Source organism: Dromaius novaehollandiae, chromosome 3 (assembly GCF_036370855.1).
Source record: "Dromaius novaehollandiae isolate bDroNov1 chromosome 3, bDroNov1.hap1, whole genome shotgun sequence".
Taxonomy (NCBI): Eukaryota; Metazoa; Chordata; class Aves; order Casuariiformes; family Dromaiidae; genus Dromaius; species Dromaius novaehollandiae.
The window spans coordinates 28,297,002-28,315,073 of NC_088100.1; the positions used below are offsets into that span (position 1 = coordinate 28,297,002).

The following is an 18,072-nucleotide window of genomic DNA, read 5'->3' on the forward strand; positions in this document are numbered from 1 at the left end:
GCAGTGGCATTTGATATGTACGGGAGGTCCCAGTTCTGATGCCTCTGTACTGTAGTGAGGACATCTGACCTTATGGAGCCAGCCTGGCTTCCACTGTGTTGAGCTAGCCATACGTGTGGCCAGTTGTAGTCCTGGGATGGGAGTAAGAGGGAATGAGGAGGCAAAATAACCCCAAAAAGGGGTAAGGAGGAAAGGGCCCTAGCAACTGTTTAAAGAGGAGAGAACAAAAGTGGGTGGAGGAGGTAAAAAAGCTGCTTTCACAGGACAATCCAGGTATCACTGCAGAGTGAACTGTGTGCCATTAGCAATAGTGTACCACAGTATGGGACCTTATTTTTGATTCTTGCACGTTTTTAGTGGCTTATTGACCACTTAATGCAAGCAGATGTCCACAAATGTGGCTTTCTGCATAATTTTGGTTTCAAAAATTCTTTGTTTTTATGACCAGGTAATGTTTCCTTTTAGAAATTAACTTTAAAACATTTGTTTATATTCATACAGAGCAAGATGCAGAACTGGAAGAAGCTGTCAAGAGGAGCCTTGAGGAAATGTAAATGAAGATACTTCTCTACACTAATAGCATGTCATCAAAGCTGCTTACAAAAATGGAAGCTCATTCACCAATTTACAAAGGTTCAGAAATACTGCTTCAAAAAATGTGTTTGTGTCTTGAATTGTTAGATTTATAATCTGATGTTCTCCATAATGCTGATGAACAGCTGGAGTTTATGGATATATGCTGCAATATACTGTATATGATAAAAATAAATTTTTAAGCCTTTGCCATATTCTGTTTCTAATGAGCAACAACTGCGTCTCCCCAGTCTAGCTGTGTAAGTTGTTGCCTAAAAAGTAGGCTGGTCTTACAATGTGTTTTTTTTAATTGGTTCTTATATTTAATTCTTCTGTCACAAAATGTTGTCATCTTTTTCTTAAAACATTTTTGTGCGACGTTTCCAATAGATAAAAATAGTAAACTCAAATTATCTCAGACTGACTTGCCTATCTAATCTTGTTATAAAGAGAAGCTTAAGTCCCACTTTTACAAATTGAATACATGGCCTGATTTTTGTCCCTGGACAGAATCCCACCTCATAGACCCCAGGTGTGTCTATGGCCTGTTTGTTATAAATGGCAGAATTGGGACCTCAGACTGTATGGTTAGTTTCTGTTATACACATTTATAAAAATAAAGCTATTTTTAATAGGAGTGTGGTACTGTTGTACTAGATGGCTTAAAGTTTGACAGGTTCAGTCTTTACCCTAGGGCTGGAACAACTTTATCAGTGAACAGAAGATAAACTTTCAAGTTCCTCTTTGAAATAGATGTGAAAGAATTCAGGTTGCATCATTCCTCTCTGCTGGCTTTTTACTGTCTTCTGTTCAGAGAGGTGGCCTTGGATACCTGAACATAGTTGTGTTAATTATTTTTGTACTGTCCTTATTTTTAGGTGAATTATTCTTTAATTTTTGTGTTTCAACTTGTCACCTATGCCACTTTTCTCAATTCCTTCTTTAAAAATAACTATGCAAGCTGTCCAGCTTTAGCAGCTTATTTCACTTCTGTTGACAGTTGTTGTCAATCAGTAAGAAATCTCAATGTAATAAAATGTCGGCTTGATTTTTTAATCATTAGCATGTGAGTTTGCTTGTAACTGCTGTAAATCTAAATATATATTATGCAAAAAATGTTCATTTTGGGGGAGTAAGACAAAGAGAAAGCTAAATTTTACTGACTCAATTCCAAAGAGTCAGAATAACTACAGGTGTGTTCCATTATGGTTAAAAATGTTGGAAAACTGACACTGGTTTATTTCAGATAATGATTGTCGTATATTTGCCAGCTCTGAAACAAATAAAATTGATGAAGAATCTAGTGAGCTAGCTCAGAGCTCTTTGGGAGTCATACAACTTGAAAGAAGAAACTGTGTGAACCCCCAGAAAATAGTTTGAACATTTTCAGTGCATTAAAAAAAAAAAGAAAAAAAAAAAGCTCTGAAGCTAAGTGTTCTAGAATAAACAGGACCTCATGATACTGTTTTTGTTGTCTCTGCTGCTTGCTTTCCCAATATAAATGTCAGATTAGTAACAGCCCTGTTCAAGACTGCCTGTGCAGTACTGTACTGCTGCTGAGGAAGCATTATTTTATAAGAGTTTATGAGTCATCTTTAGCTAATGATACTTGAGCTGAATCAGTTTCAGAATTTTTTACACCGACTAAATACGTTCTTCTAATAGAGGGTGAGATATGACAGAGGACAACTTTCATCCCCCCAAAACTTCTCAGTGCAAATTGTAGTGGCTTTTGGGGCAGTTTTTTTCAGCCCAGACACTAAAGGTTCACAGTCCTTTCATATGAAAGCTGGCTTCAGCTTGAGAAAGTTCTTTGCTTGGCTCAAGACATATTTAAGACTTGGGTGTGTAAGCCATTGAATCTTTTCCAGAGTCTGCTATGCTAGATTTTAAACGTGTGCTTTATTCCTTGTTTTCTTTTGTCATAAATGTTAAGTCTCTTTGTACCTGATGAGTCATGACTTAATTGGTTGCATTAGGGGGAAAAGAAAAAAAGCCATGTATGGACATATTATGTATGTTATATTGCCTTCCTCATCTGCTACCCAAAGCAAGTAGTGAATCCCAAACACTGCTTCTATGGCTTTTATAAAGCAGCTAAATAGAGTTCTAGTCTCTGTATTGTTTTTATGTTAAAAGTATTCTCCAGAATTATCAACGTCTTGAAATTTCTCCTGGTTTTCTTGGTTTCTCTGAGGTCCTCTCACTGTCTGAAGTGTTTCTTTGCAAAGTTCCCTGTGGTACCTCTGTTTCCAGAAGATCAGAGATAATTCTTAAAGCAGTGCATTTACAGACATGTGAATTGTTTCACACTAACATCTCATGGCACAGCACCTTATTCTTCATCTGAAAAAGGTGCCTTGTCAATGGTGTGTTTCAGAGTTTAGTTTCAGGCTGGTGGATCTTGCTTAACTGGCTGAAATTTCTGAGGTTTGTCATGTGTGTTCTGAAAGATGCATCTGCATTTAGAAACACAACTCATTTGTTAAAAGAGGCTTGTCCAGCATCATTTACACTGTAAGTCATTTGTCCTGCCCTTTTTTAAGATAATTTGCTTCTAAGGTCATGTTTGAATTCACCCTTTGTTACTCCAAATTAATCACTTAGTGCTTTTTCGTATTTGTCTTTAAAGAAAAATGTTTTCTATCTCTACCTGCCTACCACCACCAACCTACTCTTTCTTTCTTTTTAATGTTTTAATTTTCTATAGAGTGCATGCAGAAGTTCTGTAAAACTTAAATGATGATGAGTCAAGATTGGTACAAGGTTTCTACCTCTTTGTTGCTTAATTCTGTGTGCCGTATTCTGTCAGATCAAATAGAATCCCTCTGTTGATCATATTCAAAGAGAAGATAAGATGCTGAATAAATCAGTGTAACAGTTACAGAAGTCACTTAGCACTAAAACTTGATCCCTACCTGGTTGCTTTTGTAAAGTTTAAACACAGTTTTAAAAAATGCAATAATCTGAAGGGATGAGATTAGTTTACTTTAAACTACTTGCCTTGTATAGTAGTGATATGTATTTGAATGATAGATTAATTTTCTTAGCTCTTCAAGATATACAGAAATGACTCCTAGTGTACCTATGGTGGTCACATCATCTGAGTCTTAAGACACCTCGATGGTAGGTCAGTCTGGTAAATATTACACAACATGCAAAACTTTACTGAATCTTTACCAAATATGGTTAAGTTTATAGAGGTATGAAGTCATGCCATATTCTTTCTTAAAAGGAAAGTGTTCTATCATATGCTTATGCTGTCCTAACAATGTTTACAATGACTGCTGTAAGTTGGAAGGAGGTGAGAAGGACGGATGACAAATTGTTTTAAAATTCATTTAGAAAAATTGGCTGACATTAACGCAGAGATCCTTTCTGGCAGTTCTTTCCAGTTAAGTAGCAAGATTTAAATGCAGACCATTAAAGTCTGCATTTGCATAGTTCTTTGACAGTTCTAAACTGCCCCCAAATTTTCTGCAGAAACTTTAATTCAAGAGTTAGAGCTCGGTTGTAACATTCTGGGTTAAATAATATGGTCCAACATATTATAAATGTGGATGTAAACAAGTCAGAAAATTTATGGTGTCAGGTATGTGCAAAGTTTGCGCTCAAAGTTCTGTGTGTGTGTGGAAATTTAAATGTGAAGTTCCCCTTGTAAATCTGTGGAAGTTTCTTTTCGCTGACTCTAACATCGTACTTTCTGGGGGTCCTCCAGTGTTTTTTTGCTGAGGGCTCTATGTAAAAACTGCCTAGCATCTGCAGCTGTAAAGAATTCACTGGCTTATTTACTAAACAATTTTCCTCTCTCTGAGAATGAACTGCTCCATGCCCTGAAATGGTCATACTGGCTTTTAGATTGATTTGGAAAGAGAGGGATCAGGCTTCCAACAGCCTTGGAACTGTAGGGCTTGCCTTCACAGTAAGGCAATGGGCATGTGTATAGGCAAATACAGTGCTAGCATTAATTAGCATTAGTAACAGGAGCAGAAAGGACACAGTAGCACAGGTTTGGCAGGTGCTACGTAAGGGGCTAGCTGTACTTTATTAGTAAATACAGCTTTTGATTGGAAAACATACCCCAAAACTCACGTCGGCCCATCTTTACTGCTGCTGTTGTACTGTGCTTGGCAGACTGAATGCTAGTTTTGGTTGACTGGCCCAAGCCACAGCTGCATCCTCATGGTATGTACAGGAGGTTTTGTGTTTCCATAATGCCTGTGTATAAAGAATATTCTCTAGATGAAGGTTTTGTCCCATAACTTCTTGTCCCAATTCAACTGTGAGTCACTTCCCTTTCCCCAGAGACTTGACTACCAGCTTGCTAGCCCTAGCCCAGACACTTATTATTTTGCAAAAGTGGTGACAGCTGCTACTTACATATGTTAGCAAGAAATAAAGCACCTGATGGAAAATGGGCAATCTACCCCCCTCTTGGGTAGGAAAATCAGTTTCTGCAGTCCCTCCAAATTTCTAAATGGCAAAATATTCTAGGCTGTGCAGACAGCAATGGTGAGGTTTGTTTCAAAAAACTATTTCTGCTTTCAAAATGCCTTTTGCTTCCCCTGTTTCTGCTATTCTCAGTTTGTGGGTGAAATGCCGTTTTGCCATCAAAAAGGCAGTCGTGTGATACAATTGCATGCAACTAACAGTTCTGTGCCTGTGTTTCATTGCACATTCTAGCTGCATAGATTTAAATACCTGTGCAAGGAAAAAAATTGTCATAACCTTTCAGCTACTAGCAGTTCTGATTTATGCTTCTTAAACACAGCCTAATTAATACTTAATAAATTAGCATGGGAGGAATAGAAGGATCCTAGGAAAAATGTTTGCAAATTGTGTCACACTATTCCCTGGGTTTCTGTTTGTGTATGTTTGGGGGTAGAAGTGGTTTTTAATCATTTTCTACATAGACTGTAGTGAGATGGATAGAACAATCATTGAACAATGAAATTATTTCTGTGAGCTCGCGGACCACAGTCCGTCCTTACCCAGCCATGTAAAAAAACAAAACTCAGGCAATTAATTTAGCAGAAGGTTGGGGGACATGGTATCATTCTGAATGGACAGGCCTGAGAAAATAGCTATATGCAGAGTAAGCATTCAGAACATTATTGCTGTGCAATAAAAACCCTGTTAACTGGATGCCAAACATTAGTCTGTCAGAATTGCAGTATTTGCCCCAACCTGAAATTAGGGATAAGCAAATTCCTTTTTCAACAGTCACAGTAATGGCAAGTAAATTCTATATACGACTTGAATTGCTGGAACCAACAGGAATCTGAAGTAGAAAAGATTTCTTTCTGTCACTTAACTTTCCTAAGTTAGTATGATGTGTTCTTGTGAGATAGAAGTTACCTGGTTTATACAGAGAAGTTAAATATGATCTGGAAAAAGTCATTACTAGGTATAGATCCACTACCTCTGCTATCACAGAATAGTTTTTTTTCTTTTTGGCATACCAAGAAGACATTAAACACTCTTCTTTCTGGTAAGCCTTTTTGTATTACCTTGGACAAAGATGTTCAGCAGAACTGTTTTCTCTTTGTCTAACTAGATGATTCTTACACTTAGTATCAGATGTACTGTATCAATGTAAGTATGTTAAGTATCTGGTTTTTAAGACTGCTGTTCAGGTTCTGTTTCTGCTTATAGCAAGTGCTGTCTCCGGTTTACTTTCCTCCAATTTTTTTCTCTCCTCAAACAGGCGTCTGCATTTTGAAGGCAATTCTAGTTTTCCTCTTATTTCTTCTTTATGCCTTTGGGAGTTTCATCTTTGTATTTCCAGCTTTTTCCTTTTTTTTTCTTTCTTTTTTTTTTTTTTTGATATAGCTATATATATAATAGCTATATATATATATATTCAATTAGGGAAAGACCAAACCAATCAACCGTACACAACAGTTCTGGAAGGTAAGCTCTCATACAAATGGCTACTATCTAGAACCAGGTTACTATAGGTATTAACAGCCTTATCTCTCCTGAGGCTCTGGTTTAGTGAGAGGCAGGGAATGCGGTCCGTGCTGCTTTTAGCAGGGCCGGTTCCGCTGCTCCCCGAGGGCGGTGAGCGGGGCAGGAGCCGCGCAGCCCTGCAGCTCCGGGAGCCCCTGGGCCGGAGGGCTGCAGGGGCTCTCCACCCCGCAGAAGGCTATCGGGGAAAAACAGGGCTTTTGCACCGCTTCCGCGTGTTAGGGTGAACGCTTTCAGACTCCGGTGCAGGACGGCATGCAGGACAGCCTTTGGGTGTCAGTAGGAAAAACTCTTTTTTTCTCTGAGGATTTAATCATAACTTGTGACTCAGCTGTAGCTCCTTGATTCATCAATAAATTGTAGCATGGGCTCGTCTCCGCATTTCTGCCGAATGCGCGATGTACAGAACAGGACCGGCCCGCGGTTCCCGGGACGAGGCGCTCCCGCCCTGCCCCGCCCCGCCCCTCCCCTCGTCCCGGCTCCCGCGGGGGAGGAGGGCGCGCGCCGGCCCACCGGGGCGCTGCGGGGCGAGGCCCGCGGGGCGCTGCGTGAGGCGGCGCCTCTGCGGCCGCGGCCCGGCGCGGAGGCGGGGTGGCCGCGGGGGCAGGCGGCGGGCGGGCTCCTTCTTTGGCCATGAGCGAAGTGCCGGCATTTGGCCGCCGCCTGCGGGACGCGGGGAGGGAGCGGCCGCGCCACCAGTCGCAGCGAGGAGCCGCCGGCGAGTGCTATGGCCCAGGCCAAGATCAGCGCCAAGGCCAGCGAGGCGGCGCAGCAGCAGACCGGCGGGCAGCTCCACGGCCGCTTCTACCGCTCCACCTCCATGGCGGACCGCTCCAGCCGCCTGCTCGAGAACCTGGACCAGCTGGAGCTCAGGTAGAGCGCGGCGGGCCCATCGGGGTCGCGACGCCCCGGTGCGCGGCCGGCGCAGCGCCCTGGCCGTCCCCGCCGCGGCGGAGCCCGGCCGCCGGCTGTGAGGGCGGCGGTGTTGCAGCCGTTGGCGCCCCTCGCGAGCCGTTAAAGGGCCTCGCGCGCCGTTGCGCCCCCTCCCCCGCTCCGCGAGCCGTTGGCCCCTCGCGAGCCCGTGGTCCCCCGCGGCCACGCCGTGCGGCGCAGGCCGTGAGGGAGGCACCCGCGGGGAGACGCTGGGAGCGGGCGCCGAAGGGCCGCGGCCCGGGCGGGGGCATGGTCAGCCCAGGGCGGTAGGGGCGACGCTTCGTGCAGTCAGTGCCGGAGAAAGGAGCCCGCTTCGTTTTGCGGCGGAGGGCGTCCCAGGGCCCACAGTGGCAGCCGGCGCTCTAGCGTGAACTAGCGCGGCCGCACGCCTGTCAGGGAGGGCGCGCACCTGACCTGTCGGCGCGGTACCCGCCGAGCCCGGAGCTCGTTGCGCGAAGCCGCTCCGCAGCCCTGGAGGAGCCCCGGGGCGCCGCCGTGCTGCCGGTCCGGACACTTGTTACCCGACTCGGTGCTGCCTTCCTGATGAAATTCAGTAAATACCTGAGCTTTGATAGGAATAGCCATTTTCCAGCTTAGTTGTGTTTTTTTTCTTTTTCTAATTAAATCCGAATATGATCAGTGTTTCACTGTTGTGTCAGGACATGTCTCGCCTCCTCTTGTTATTTGGCATTCCCCAAATAACCCATTTAGATTTTTTTCCAGTTTGGTCGTATAAGAGATGATTCCATGCCTTTAATCAACCTCCTCGCCCTCTCAGCTCTCCCTAATTATAGTGTGCTTTTTGAGGTGGATAGATGCACATGGTAATGTGGGTGTACCACTGATTCACCTAATGGCATTAAAATTTCAACACACCCTTTCTTCATTACAGCTGCATATTGATCAGAAGCTTTCGCAGAACCACCCATGATGTTTCTAGGTCTTTCCTAAGTTGCTATAATAAAGAGCTCTCTGACATACAGTACTTGTGTTTTTCCCTTTCTGTGTGCATTAATCAAGAGTGAACTTTATTATACTGTTCTTTCACTTAGGTTGATTAAATCTCCCTGAAGTTCTTCACAGACTTCTCTGAATTTGACTAACCAAAGTCGCTGTCTGCAAACTGTCAGTCTTACTGTTGACATCCAGGTCTGGTGTGTGAATATAAAACTACAAAACATTGAATTAAATAAGCTTCAGAACTATACAAAAGTGTTTTTTTACATCTGCTGAGCAACTTAGTGAAATAAAGCAGACACTTTGGTTAACCAAAAATTAAACTCCAAATTGAAGTTTTCAGTTTGTTTTGAGTCTTTCGAACAGGCAGATTTCTAACTGCAAAACTCTTACAAAAAGAGTCGAATTATTTTGATTAAAGTCAATTAAGCTTATTTTTGTGGTTTTTTTTAATGTGTAAGTAATCAACATGCCTAATTTTCAAATTATTTGAATGACAGGAGGAAGAGCTTCCATACTTCTTCCTTCTCCAGCCAGTTTATTTTAGCTATAGTCCCTTGAGATGTTATTTGTAAATATAATAAGGGAAAATTTGTCAAAGTGAACTGTAGGCTTTAATTAACTCCCTTTACAATCCTCAGTTGTCAAGTTGCTTAAGTTTGGCTAAACCCCTCAGCAACTGTCGTTCCCTCAGTTTTCTGCTTTTAAGCAGCCTTCCCGTGTCTCTGTTCCCATCTACCAGGAGAACTTTTCTCCCCAACAGTAACAAGGTATTTTTTCCCCATATCTGCTGACCTGCTGGTATGCACCATAGGGGTGTGTAGTATACTCCCTCTAGGTGTTTGCAGAGTAGTTTTATTGAAATTCCGCTGGAAAGGGGGATTAATTTAATCGGGATGGGCATAGCCCTTATCTGAAGGGAAGGAGGCAGTGCTATAGCAGTATAGCCATATGTTTGTAGCCACATAGCTCAGGAGCATGTGTTTCATGGCTTGGAGACGGTGGCTGGAGAGGGGCTAAATGCCCCCAAACATTCCTTCTGTATACATCAATACTTCATTCATTTGCCTTCAATCATGAGGAGCAAAATATGACTTTTACTTGTAAGCAGAGAAACCTATCTGTACAAAGTGTTAATCGCTGCTGTGATTTGAACGACTAGCGGAGAAACAGAAGCGCACAAGTGTTTGGTCATGTCATTCTCCATCCCCGGACAGTTTCCCCATTCACGGGCTGTGAGGACAAGCTCCCAAAGTGGGAGGTAGTGAACTGAAGCGAAGGGCAGAGGCAGAGGTACGAAGAGGCTGTGCAGGATGAAGCTGCATAGCTCTCGGGGAGCTAGTCCGTCCCCGCGAAGCAGTGGCGAGGGGGCAGGTGGCAGTGCTCAGCGCTTGTGCTGTTTCTAAAGGCTTGGCCCTTTCCTTTGCCCTGGCTGCCCGCAAATGCCAAGAAACCTCAGAAGCAGTTGGGAGCAGGACCAGAGTTTCTGTTTATGAGTCACAGTGTTCTGGTGGTTGTATTAAATGAACACCTTGTTCTAAGTATTAATAATACGTAAGACGCAAAGTCAGATGTCTGCTTTCACGCTTTTTTTCCCCCCCTTTATTTCTTGTACTTCTCCTGTCATCATTTTGGAATAGCCTTACTTCCCCCCACCATTTATTTCTATGCTTATTGGACAGTTTACCTGAGAACAGAAACTTGGTTTAAGCTGCTCAGAGTACCAAAGTGAAAAACCCTGCTTTGTCTTAGCACAATGTGTTTAACTCTGCTACAGAAAAAAAGCTGCAGAGTCTACAAATATTTCTTTTTTCTTTTAAAAATTCATCTGCAACTTCATCATGCAGGCTTTAATAATGAGTTATTTAAATAAGTCAATAGTTTAAAGTAAAGAGTTATTGCAGCTGTCATTAAAAAAGCAGGTATCAAGTTTCTCATCTGGAAACAAAAGCAGAGACTGATCCACCTGTTCCTCAGGGGAATGCTGTGCTCATATAAATGGTATGTAGGAAAGAAAGGCACTGCACTTCTAACCTCTTTCAGACGAAGGAAAATCAGAAATAATGAGTGCTTTTTTAGTATTAGATAATCAATTGAATATTAGTTGATATTCAAAACAGCAAATACAATCAAAGTTAAAATATAACTAGATATTTTCATCTATCAGAAAACCACCATACCACTACATCAAGATAATTGATAATGCAACATAAACCTGAACATCTTGCGTTTTTGTTTGCCTTCTATTTTTTGTTTGTATTTTTTAATAGAAACTTGGATTCTGTTTTCACTTTTTTCCCCTGAAGTCACTTCAACTAGAAGTTTACTTCTGATCTTTTTTTTTGCCCTCCAAAGAAAGTGAAGATTTACACAAATCTATGAACTAAAGGCACTTCTTAAGAAAGAAATTAAGAGCTGACAGCAAGGTATGGACTTGATGATTTTGCTGTGAACAAAGAGAAAGGTGTGAAAAGTAAGGAGAAAGGCAAAGAGAGAGGTTGCCTGGAGCAGGTTTTTCCTCAGATGCCGTGTGGGAGCCCACAGGACCAGGGGAGAGCTCCACAAATGCACAGGCAAGCGCCTGGAGGCGTTGGGTCCCCTCGTGCTACCATTTCATCTCTGGGTAGAAGCCAGGGGAGCAAACGTGAATAAATAGCAAACCGTGCGAAGCAGAAAATGAGGCAGTCGGGAATATTTGTGAATCTGTAGGTGAGGAACGAAAGGTTGAAGAATGGGCCAAGTCCTCAGCTCTCGGGGGGAACGGCATGCTATAGGCATCTACTAAAATGGCAGTGTAGCAGAAATGGTTTGTAATTCTGTCCTTTTGTTTGGTATCTTCGTGTGTACTTTTCCAGGCTCCATTCGGTGTGGTTAAAGTACATATGTTATAAGTTTAGGTTATATTGAAATACTCTCTTTTTTTGGAAGAAAAGTGTTCACCAAAATAACCAGAAGTAGGAATTCAAAATCTTACCTTGATGCAGCTCGCCCAGCATCTTCTCTGTACATAACACTAGCGTGTTTTCCTAACTGCCTTGGCTGGTGTGGGCCTTTTTGTGTTTTTTTTCTGGAGTGCTGTTCTGAGATCGTCCTATTCTTTTGTTTTGTTTGGAAGTCAGGGTCCCTCATAACTACAGCTGATCATTTCCTCAAATCTATTGTCTAACTTTCTCAGTCCATTTTCACTCTTCTTCTATTTGAGAATGTACCTCAGACTCGCTTGTTACATGCTGAGAAGCTGCCTTTGCTGCCACACTGAAGAAATTAGCCCTCCGTGTTTTTGAATGAATTTTCACAGGTTTTGATGGCCCGCCCCTTCGGTAGTGCTGGATGATAATTTCATCAGAAATAGTACTGGAAACCAAATGAGGATTGAAGTTGTACAGGGCCTTGAAGGTGAGGACGATACATGAGAGGTCATGAAAGATCCCCTATTAACTGTCCTGGAAACAGAAGTCCTCCACTGAGCCAGCAAGTGCATGAGCCACAACATGCTGTGTTGTCACGCCGCGCCTCTGTCTTGCCCTGGAGCGGTCACTGAAAGTTGAGAAGTTGATTTTTCAGTTGTTTAATCCTGGCACACAACTAATAATCAGTGGTCAAAATGGAAGTTTTTAGAAGGGATAACATAGAGGTGGGGAAGTCTTGACATGCTCCTTTCTTGTCCCCTTCCCCCTGCAGAAGGAGCTGGTGCACTTTGATGTGCCGTTACATTGTATCAGGGTCAACAGGCATTTTGACTGCTGTTCATGGCAATAAATGCACTAAAAATATTAAATGTCCATTGGATTTTAGAGTTATCTGGTACTCTACATTGCAGTAGACAAAAATGGTTAATAAAATCCCCAGGAGTTCACTACAGGGCTTTGTATAAAATAGCAACGTCAATCAAAGTAGTAACTGGTAAATTATGTTTTTATGCTGTAAGTGATCATTAATTTTGCTAATTTGGCTTTTAGGTCCTACCTCATATTACAGTAGCTCACTATTGGAAGCAGTGATATTCTGGGCGCTCTCTTTAGAATGACAACAATTCAAGATGCATCTCTGTTACAGTTTTTTCACATTCTTTATAGGACCCAGCAAATCCCATTGGAAATCACCAACTGATCCACTCACTGAAGACAGCGCCTTAATTTTCAAATCAATACAGTGATATACCTAAGTTGATATAAAAATATTATTAAAATCAGAATTTGACACTTCCAAATTTTAATTAATTTTAAGTTTTCTAGGGACCAAAATAGACTTTTTAATTGTGAAAATGTTAGGTTTTAAAAAAGGCATGGTGAGGCATTTATGGAAATATTGTTAGACCTCTTAAAATTATAAAGTGCAGACATCTGAAGTATGAAATTACTCTACCTGCCTTGTTACTCTTATAAACCAGTGAAAATAATAATTAAGTGTATTTGCTTTTAGCAAGAATTTGCATTGCATTAACTTTTCCCACTCCTCCTCAGAATTAACATTAAAAGAAAGGCCTGAAGCATGTGCTTTCACTGACAAAGATTAGACTAAATCTTTTGTAAAATAGAGCTATTTCAGCAGTATGGTGCATGTTCACTGTGACTATTTATATATTTCTTTTTATTCTGTTCTTTTGCCTTTTTCTACCCTCTTTTCTCTTGCTACTGTTTTTCCCCAGGAGTTGTCTTGCCACCAGTCCTTGAGGCAGGAACATGAGCGCCGTGCTTATCGCAACAGATAAGCCCATATCTATACAAGTAGTGATCAGCGATCACCATCTTGTGGCTGTGTCTAGTAATGAGTATAAAACATCCTTGGGGATTGGGGTTGGAAAGAAAGAGGAAGGCACGATTTGACAGTGCTTAGTAATAAAATTGAAGAGTGCTGGGAGAACAGAGGAGCATTTATCAGTAAAATGGCAAGTGAAGAGCATGCTATAAAAACAGTGCAAGGAATGAATATAAGAGAATGAATAATATTTTGGTTTGTTTTCTTTTTTTGGCAAGGTTTAATAAACATTTCAGAATAGATGGATTCCTTTGCTGTTTACAGGGCCTAAGTCTCCCAGACTGTGCTGAAAGCATCTAGAACTGTCAACCAGGTTCATGTGATATCCTCATATGACTGGTGTGGGATCCAGGAACGCGGAGTTGTCATTTTTGGCACAATTCTTGCAGTAGTTAAAGTTTGGCGAGTCCTCCGTGCTGCAGCCCTCCCCTTCCCGCAGTCCTCCAGGTGCAGAGCCAGGGTAGGGGGACGTTTCCCTCCTGTCCCCAGCCTTCAAACTCAACAGTTCCCTCGCGCGCTTTTCCAGGTCACTTGGCTGAATTGCAAAGCCTTCTCCCTAAAACCATGGCAGGGCACAGGACAGTAGTTAAGGCATCAGACTCAAATTTCTAGTGTGGCATTTTCACATCCCTGAGGGCCAGATCAGCTTGTACATTATGCAGCAAGGAGGAGGGGAGACTACTGGGATGCAGACCATGTAGCTTAACGTGACTGTGTAGTTCACAGGGAGAGTGCGGTTTCGGATGGGCTCTCCCCTTACCATCGTCATGGCACACATTAGTTTCAGCCTGGTGAATGGGACTTGGGAAAGTCAGGTTTTGGAAGGGATTTAGTTTCACGTTTCGCTTCAAGCCCAGGAATACGAGCTCATCAGACAAAAGCTTCCCTCCTGTGTGAAGCATGAAGGCCCTGCCACTTTGCTGCAGCACTTTGTGAAATGAAACAGTGACTGTGATGGCAGGCAGTCTGACTGATCTCCTAGCAAAGCAGCATGTTACTCAGCAGGGAAGTCCTTATAAAGCAGAGGAAGTGTGTTCGCTTTATCTCCCCCTGCCCCCCCCCCCCCCCCATTTTACTCCTCTCAAAAGGGGTCATTGGGTTGCACAGCTGCATTTGAGTTCCCCAGCAGTCACTGTTCAGCAGGTGGGTAAGGCTGAGGGGGCTGATGTGGCTGGAGCTGTGCTGGCCCCAGGCCCCCTGCTCTCTGGAGCCTGTGCAGGTACTGCTCTTCAGGAGGCCAGGTTCCTGCGAGGGAACCTTGCTGGGGTTTCTTTTGGTTTCTTTTCTTTTTAGTTCTTTTGGCTGATAATAATTGCCAGTTAGATACAGCAGTTCTGTTACGGGCCTGTAGGACAGTCAGGTTCTGGGTATCCAGACCTGTGGAGTCTGTGGAGTAGGACTGAACAGAACCATCAATAAAACAAAATAGAGACAAGTCAGGTCAAATTACTGTTTTTTGGTTTTTTAAATCATGCTAATTCTTGAAAGAAGTTAAGACATGGAAGGAGTTCATGAAGTCAGAAAGTCTGGCTCATGATTAATTTGCCCATGGATAACTAAGAAGTGACTTCTATAGCTGAAGTTTTAAAAAACTGGTAGGTATACAGATGAACAATTATTTTTTTAAAGATTTTGTTTGGTTCACCCATGTTCAGGGTAGAGGCCTTCCGTGATGCAGCATCTGCTATGGAACAAGAAAAAGAAATCCTGCTAGAAATGATCCACAATATACAGAACAGCCAGGATATGAGGCACATCAGTGAAGGTGAGCAGCTGCTTTGCCATACTGTCATAACTGACCTGAAGTCAAAATAGCACATCTTAGGGAGCAGCTTAGTTCAATTGCTTGAGCCAACTAAGGTTATTGAAGGGCCTTCTGTTACCCTGTGATCCCCTTATTGTTGATTGCTTACATTTACATTCTTGTTCAGCAGAAGAATCTACCATAAACATCATTACTGAATTTGTGAAGCCCATACTTAGTTCACTGCTTTATTTTCAAAATCAGGGCTAATATAGCTCTACTGAGAGAGAAGTTGATTATTATTATTTTTAGTTGAAAAACATTTTAATGGCTTTGATTACTGGACAGGCATGATTGCTGCATAGTGTGTGCAACCTACAAGAGCCTGATGATTAATATAGTTCCCACGGCTGTGGGACATACGCAGTTTAAATATATTCCCCAAATGTGTATCTTTTATAGTAGATGCTTTAAATTGCCAGTTTATTGGTTCTTTCAGAGCCTATATGTAAAATATGTTGAGTTGGTATTTCAGGGAAAAAAATATGTTTTCAAAAAATAGAAACCCTTTTTTTTTTTTAATGGCCCCTCATTGAGTCCTGCAGTCAGAAATCACTTGCTTTGTGGCCTTTTGGGTTACAGTATAAATCTCTTCACAATGACATAGAAGGTCCTTAACATGCTTGTTTGTTAATGAATGATACTTACTGGTAATACTGTATGCTTCGCTTTTACCTGATCTAGCAGGCATTGGATGAGCAGTAAAAAAGTAGAGCTTATATTTTTAGTGAAGCTAATGCCTCATTGTAAATGAAAATACACTAGCCTCTGTGAAATAAGTAGGACTTAGATGCAAAGAACCTCATTTCTGGCCTGTTCATTGTCAATTGCTTAAAAAACCACAAACCTCTTGTACCTGTCTTTTATTACTTGTAGTAGTTTGATTATCTTGATGATGATACTTGCAGTGCAATGTGTTAGCTGGTAACCTGGAATATTTTCCTTTTTCAATTTAGGTGAGAGAGAAGAACTTAATTTGACTGCTAATCGTCTGATGGGCCGAACCCTCACTGTTGAGGTTTCTGTGGAAACTATCCGAAATGCCCAGCAGCAGGAATCTCTACTGCACGCCACAAAGATGATTGATGAAATTGTGAATAAACTTCTAGATGATCTGGAAGATGCCAAAATCCGCTTAATGTCACTTTATGGTGCATGTACCTCCGATGTGCCAGCAGGACCCATCGATCAGAAATTTCAGTCAGTTGTAATTGGATGTGCTATTGAGGATCAGAAGAAAATCAAGAGAAGGCTAGAGACTCTGCTTAGAAACTTAGAAAATTCTGAAAAGTCAATCACCTTGTTAGAACATCAAAAATCATCTGTTCGACAGTCTTACAACAGCAAACAGGATTAAAACATCCTCTTGGTTACTTTTGTCAAATCACCAAATGATCAAGTCTCCATTAAAAAATGCACAGAAGGCTAGGAAAAATTACTTTTTACAGATACACGCACATGCACACACCAGAGTATCTGTGAGATGCAAGCATTTAAAGGGTTTTGGTAGTATTGGCATTTTATTTTGGCAATAAAGAACGCTATCATCACGATTTCTCCTGTAGAGTTGATACTGCTACTGCAAATTGTAATGTGCTTCTGCTGAACTGTCAAAAACTGTCAAAATCTAGTCTTTTTTTTTTTTTTTTTTTTAAACTGAAGTTGTTTTGTCATATTCGAAGATTTCAACTACCACAACTTTTCTCTGCTGTATACAGAGTGTGTGAAAGAGATGTTTGGGGCAAAAAGACAAATCACTGCAATAAACCAGAAAAAGTTAATAAACTGTATATTGTATTTTCCTAAACAATACATTGTCCTACTTCTTACTGATTATAACTTTAATAATTTGGCAGTATTTGTAAAGTAGATCCCAATATTTTCTAGAAAAAGATAGGTCTAATTTTTTTTACTGGGGAGGTTAAGAGCAAGGAACAGTCCATCCAAAAGTCACAGAAGACTTAGAACTAGGTTCCAGTTCTTGCGACGCCCCATTCCGTGCTTTGTCTATGGCATAATCTTGTCTCCCACTATTTCTGTGTAGTTTGAGGTTGCTGTGTTTTTGTTTGTTTTTTTAATTAAGGTCATATAAAGGGGAATTGCATTTTATCACTTACTACTCTGCAAGTTCAAGCTTATCGGTTTCTGATGATCTGTGAAGCAACAAAGCAAAATCAGTGTATTCTTAAGAATAAACAAATGTGGTATTTGCTGGTTAAGTTCAGCCTTATGGTTTAGGGAAAGGTGGAGGTTATATTTTGGCTTTTTCTCCTGCCTGCTTCCCATCTATTTGTTTATCCCTGCACTCACTCACCAGCTTTGAGTCCAAAACTGAAAATTTTAGAGTGAGCCTGGGATTTTGTGGTCTCTGCAAAAGCTTGCCAAAGTGCTGACAAAGTCGCTCTGCTTCCTAGCAAGCTGCTAGGGAGGCCAGGCTGCACTGCTGTGGGCAGGCTTGCCCCCACAGCTCCTACGCTGCTAGTCGGAGAGGTGACGTTGGCTCAAGTTAAAGCTCAGCTGTGTGGGAGGGAACTGGAAAGGCCAGGGCTACGCAGATAGCTACAGCTTTCAGATCTACGGCTTCCTTGGTACAAGTGAGTGTCCTAAATGTTATAGCCTTGGTGTCACCCCTGGCACCTGGGGAGCCCTCAGAGCTCCAGCCCAAGGTGTGGCTCTGCCTAACATGAGGCACCTCCTGCCCGACCACTGCTCCTTAGCTTTAAACTAATGCAGCTGGGGCAAGTGTACTGTATGGGGGAACTCATACCTGGGAGACTCCAGCAGCTATGAAGTTAAGATGCTACATTTTACTCCAGAAACAGCACCTGGTTTTCAGGTTTGAGTTTGTGAAGAGTTCCTAAGAATTTGGAAAGATTAATTTTAGAATTACATTTTTAGAAATACCTAAAGAGAAAACAAAACTTCTCATGAATCTAAAACATTTTAGATACATGTAGGCTTTGACAGAGAGGCAGAGCTTCCAGCTGTTTAACAAAGCACTGAAGTCCATGATAATGTGGTACAGCACAGGATTTTCTCAGAAGTTGCTCTCTGGAATATGGTTCAAGTGAACATAG

General features: G+C 41.9%; 2 protein-coding genes across 7 annotated transcripts in view; both read left to right on the top strand.

The window, feature by feature from the left end:
* Positions 1–2,040, top strand: part of ZNF451 (zinc finger protein 451) — a 45,708-nt gene extending 43,668 nt beyond the window's left edge. For all 6 annotated transcript variants that reach the window (XM_064508620.1, XM_026122523.2, XM_064508623.1 and 3 more), the window contains one exon: positions 502–2,040. In XM_064508620.1, coding sequence (XP_064364690.1) covers positions 502–554 — 53 coding nt within the window. In that variant the 3' untranslated portion in view covers positions 555–2,040. The remainder of the gene's footprint in view (positions 1–501) is intronic.
* A 4,973-nt stretch (positions 2,041–7,013) lies between these two features.
* Positions 7,014–16,805, top strand: BAG2 (BAG cochaperone 2). The gene is made up of 3 exons (XM_026122544.2): positions 7,014–7,416; positions 14,847–14,956; positions 15,952–16,805. The coding sequence occupies exons 1-3, from the start codon at positions 7,271–7,273 to the stop codon at positions 16,350–16,352; spliced, it is 657 nt and encodes a 218-aa protein (XP_025978329.1). The 5' UTR covers positions 7,014–7,270; the 3' UTR covers positions 16,353–16,805.
* Positions 16,806–18,072: the final 1,267 nt, after the last annotated feature.

Coding starts and splice junctions, on each gene's coding strand:
- BAG2 (XM_026122544.2), top strand. CDS start 7,271: ATGGCCCAGGCCAAGATCAGCGCCAAGGCCAGCGAGGCGGCGCAGCAG. Junction 7,417..14,846: donor CTGGACCAGCTGGAGCTCAG/GTAGAGCGCGGC, acceptor ACCCATGTTCAG/GGTAGAGGCCTTCCGTGATG. Junction 14,957..15,951: donor TATGAGGCACATCAGTGAAG/GTGAGCAGCTGC, acceptor TTTTCAATTTAG/GTGAGAGAGAAGAACTTAAT.